At 39.2% G+C, this 4,787-nt stretch overlaps 1 protein-coding gene across 1 annotated transcript in view; it reads right to left on the minus strand.

Moving 5' to 3' along the window:
* The window catches only part of SGCD (sarcoglycan, delta (35kDa dystrophin-associated glycoprotein)), a 430,166-nt gene that overhangs the window by 108,767 nt on the left and 316,612 nt on the right, over positions 1-4,787 (minus strand). Inside the window, exon 5 of the mRNA XM_012650389.1 lies at positions 3,313-3,385. Within this exon, the coding sequence (XP_012505843.1) occupies positions 3,313-3,385 (73 nt within the window). The remainder of the gene's footprint in view (positions 1-3,312; positions 3,386-4,787) is intronic.

Below are 4,787 nucleotides of genomic sequence, written 5' to 3' on the forward strand. Positions count from 1 at the left end.
GAAGCTGTTCTCTGAAATCCCCTTATCTGCCTACAGTCCTGACTCGCCAAAGAATAGAACAATTAACTCTGGTCCCTTCCCTGAGTTTTCATTAACTGAACTCATATCACAGAAAGAAAAACTGAAGTCCATCAACACACCTAGACAGACTTTTATCGCAACCATTGTCTCCTCTATGGGCCCAACAGACTTTGTCCAGGCCGTTGTGTGTTCTCCAAGTGCATTCATTCTCCCCTAAAAATCATTCAGTATCACTGAAATTGCTACATTTCCCCGATCTCCCCTCCCCTATAAAGAATGGCATACAAGCATCTGTACCCCATTGGGTTACAAGGTAATCATTTTCCTACGATTCCCTGGTGCTATGCATATTAAAATACAATTTGTGTGCCTGTTCTCCTATTAATCTTCCTGTTGTCTGCTGATTTTCAGTGACCCTTCAGGGTGAAGGGGAAGTTTCCCTTGGCGCCTGCGGCGGGTTTGCATTAGCTACCGGTCTCCCAGCACAGTGCTCTTTCCCTCCACTGAGGAGTGGGCCACCTTCACTTCACCTGAAGATCTCACTCATCTCTACCCGCTGATATAAGGCCAGGGACCTCACTGAAATTACTTACTATACTTTTCTCTGAAGTCTAGAAGACACACCAGTGTGAATGCGGCCAAGTAAGACTGATCCAATGTTAAAGTCAGAGGCCAGAAGAGTTAGTCACCAAGTTCATTAATTATTTAGTCACCATCTAAGATCAATACCAATCAATAGCGTAGAGTAAAATGTGACACCATTAAATGACAAATGTGAAACATTCACAGACATGCTGTTCTGGGCTAACGTATCAACCACAATTGGTTATCTTTTCAACTGGTCGGAGACTATCCTACAAAGTACCATTAAAAAACAGTTTCGAAAGGATGAAGAGGCTAAATTATGAATTCTAGGTCCCTGACTCAGTCCAGGCTATCATGATTTTAACAACAGGAGCAAACAAAAGAATAGTTTTAGAATTATATAAGAAAATATTTTTATGCTTCCTATAAGACAATTTTATTTTTAGCCTCTGTGGAATATACTTATAACTTTAGAATAAGCAAGAGAAGTAAAGCAACTACCCCAAATCTTTATTTTTGTTGCACTAGACTTTGGAGATTTACTTGTACATTTTGGTGGTTTAATTTTTTTAAGCAAGTTTCAAGGTTTCTCACAGGTTGTATACAAGCACTCTAATTATGTCAATAGCACTATATGAGCAAATACTATGTTCTATGTTTTTTAAGATATGAATGTGGGATAATACACGGAGAGCTGTCTTTCCATTTGCTTGGGTTGGGTTGGGTTGGGTTTGCTTTTAGCTACAGAAGCTTTATTTTACTACTTGGAGCCATGTTAGCTTAAATCCTTTCCTCCTGTATTTCCCGAGTCTTTCAGCTAATGGAGAGCCTGTTCCTTAGGGAAAAAAATCTGTATTGTACTTAGAGTTCAGATTCTTTTAGACACCACTTTTCTTAAGGCTGATCAGCACTAATTACTGACTACTTCTGTAAGAAACCTGCTCCTACAGAAAGCTGTGAAAAGAAAGGGAACGAGGCCACCCATTAGCTTGTCTCGAAAGAGCTCTTACATCACAGACATGAGGGTTCATGGCCCTCTCAGGGAATAGCTCTCTCTCAAAGAGTCCTAAAATGCAAGTTTCCTCAAATGCATTTCCTTAAAAGATTCCCGCTCCAGTACCTTATGTGAAACAAAGGATCTAGTTGACAGAGACTCAGGTAATTTCTGGCATGTAGAAGCTCTGCTGAAAACAGTTATGGCAGTAAAAAGTAAAACCTTGTGCTGTATGGTGTGTAATCTTAAAAATACAGCCCACTGTATGTGGGATTTTGCTATGAAAAGGTTCCCATTCCCCACCAATTATCCTCTTCTTTTGGCCCAATTTATTTCCCTGTATTCACAAAGACTAACAGGCTTGCAAAAAAAATGCTATGGGTTTTGTAATCGGGTGATATGTTTTCCACTTACTGACAATGTGTCTGTTAAGGGAAACAGAAACACCAACACGGCTCTTGTTGTTTTAGCAAAGCATAGATCTTGAGACGGCATCGTGAAAGAGTAGATATGACTTGTACAATGCAAATACGTTTGCTTATTTTTTTTTTTTTGAGACAGAGTCTCACTTTGTTGCCCAGGCGTCAGCCTAGCTCATAGCAACCTCAAACTCCTGGGCTCAAGCAATCCTTCTGCCTCAGCCTCCCGAGTAGCTGGGACTACAGGCACGTGCCATCATGCCCAGCTAATTTTTTCTGTATATTTTTAGTTGTCCGATTAATTTCTTTCTATTTTTTAGGAGAGACGGGGTCTCACTCTTGCTCAGGCTGGTTTCGAACTCCTGAGCTCAAACGATCTGCCCGCCTCGGCCTCCCAGAGTGCTAGGATTACAGGCGTGAGCCACCGCGCCCGGCCACGTTTGCCTATTTTTGACGTCTCTTATGAAAGTTATTCAATGCCATTTATGGTCATTTGGTGGTTTATGATTGGTTTTAGGTAAAAGAACTACCAGAAATGAAGAAAGCCAGTATTCACAGAATTTTTCACAGTTATAATTATGCAAGAGAAATAGTAGTTATATTGTATCAACATACCATTTTCTAATGTATTTCATTTTGTAGGCTGGGTGATGGCCATTTGATGGCTGGACTGGTTTTTAGGCCACAATCTCTATGTCTGTCTGCCTGCCTCCCTTCCTATTTATCTGTCTGTTGTTCTTTGTTGTTTTCCCTAGTTGTCAGTGGTAAGTACACAGCATCTCAGAGACATCCTCTGCTAACGCAGCACACTTATGAATATTTGAAGATTAAAACCAGTGTGCGGAATGTCTACAGAAGGAAGTTCTAGCACCATACCACCTCAAGTAATGAAGGGCTTGTTACACAGGAAAACATCTGTATTGTATTTAATCCTCAGCATCTTTTGGGGATCACTTTTCTTTGGGCTCATCAGCACAAATCATCAGCTAGTTCTGTAACTGGATAGGTTTTTGTTACCACAAAATACAGCAGGAAACAAACACTGCAAATGAATGACTCTAAATCTCACAGTTACAAAGCTGGCAACCTCTTATCCCAGACTCTCAATTTTCTTAAGTTCTCAGAAAAAAATTTTCTTTCGGTTGTAACTTATCTTCTGGTCCTCTCCAAACATTCCCAGTTTATGTATTCATGTTATGACACTGTTATTATTTATTCAAAATGAATCACTGGCCAGTTGCACAGAGAAAGGCAATAGCCACTAATCAATGCAAACCAAAATCAGAAGTTTACCTTAGTTCCTTGAAGGGGTCTGCCCTGACATTAGGTGTTTCTATAGATTTAGGGAACACTGTGCCCTCCGCTCCTGTAGACGAAAGAGAAAAGGAAACAGAGGTTGGAGATGTTGCAGGAGTCACCTGGAGGCACAATTAGTACACTGATTGGAGCTAAATGCAGCAAATCCATCATACCACCCAATACCCACATATTTTCCCACTGGCTTTAGGGCTCCATCATAGCTGAGCACTGAATCAACTCATGCAAACAGCCTTTGCAGAAACAAGGAGCTTCTTTTGAAATTGTTCTTGCTGAGATCAGAGTGAGGCCATGAGGCAAATTCCATCTTGGCTTCAGAGAGAAAAAAGTACCTAGAAATGGTAAGGTCTGACTCTAGTCTCTCATAAACTATTAATAATCACCTAACTGGAAATGTTTGAAAACCAGCAGCTGAAGCCCTTTTATGGCAACACAAGGCACAAATCACACAACACCTATGACATTTAAGCAGTGGGGCGGATGGTGGAGAACACAAGAAAGTATTCACCTAATGACAAGCAAAAATTTTTCAGTAAATAAAGTCCTACACTATTGTCTTGAAAAGTTAAGCAAGACAGAACACTATGAAAGATTATGCGAAGTTTGGTGCTTTTACACTTTGAGTATTAACATTGATCCTGAACCCAATCTACACATTTAGCTCTTAACTGTGCAATAAGCTTTTATCTTTACAACTTGTCAACACCAGCTGAACCTTTCCAGCCATAAAGATAGTGATTATCTGATTTGTCTGCTCCCAAAGTGTTTTCAAATCATTTAAGCCTCAGTTTATCGGACAATTGCACTGGATATTAGCTTATCAATTAAACTTAGCTCAGGCAGTATCCTTTGAAGTGAAGATTTTTTTTTTTTTTTTTTTTACACATTTGGTGTACTTCTTTGATGCTGTAAGGAGGGGAAAATAATATCTTGCTTTCATGTGTGAATTTCTAGAATTCTCTTGCATTGTTATAATGTCTAGAAATCCTCCATTCACCACTATTATTCCAAATCTAGACTTATTCTGGCATAATGATAAATTTAGGAAAATTATTTGGTTTCTTTACTTTTGTAGCAATATAGAAATATTTAATCTTTTGGTATGAGTAATAGACTATTGCAGGTAAAATCAGAAAATAATGCATCTATTTAACATTATATATGGTCATTAAAGGCATGTCTTGATTAATAATAACAATGTTATTCTTAACAAACATTTAGAGTGGCTACTATATGCTAGGAACCCTCATGCATATTTCGTATGTACTAGCTCATTTTTTTTCTCTGCAACAACCCCATAAAACCGACAGTTGCAGTAGGCAAACATCACAGAGTATACCCATACAAACCTAGATGATATAGCCTACTGCACAACCTATGCTATAAAGCATAGCCCATTGCTCCTGGGCTACAAACATGTACACTGTACTACTGTACTGAATACTGTAGAC

The sequence above is a fragment of the Propithecus coquereli genome, unplaced genomic scaffold (genome assembly GCF_000956105.1).
Source record: "Propithecus coquereli isolate 6110/MARCELLA unplaced genomic scaffold, Pcoq_1.0 Scaffold322, whole genome shotgun sequence".
In the NCBI taxonomy this organism is placed as follows: domain Eukaryota; kingdom Metazoa; phylum Chordata; class Mammalia; order Primates; family Indriidae; genus Propithecus; species Propithecus coquereli.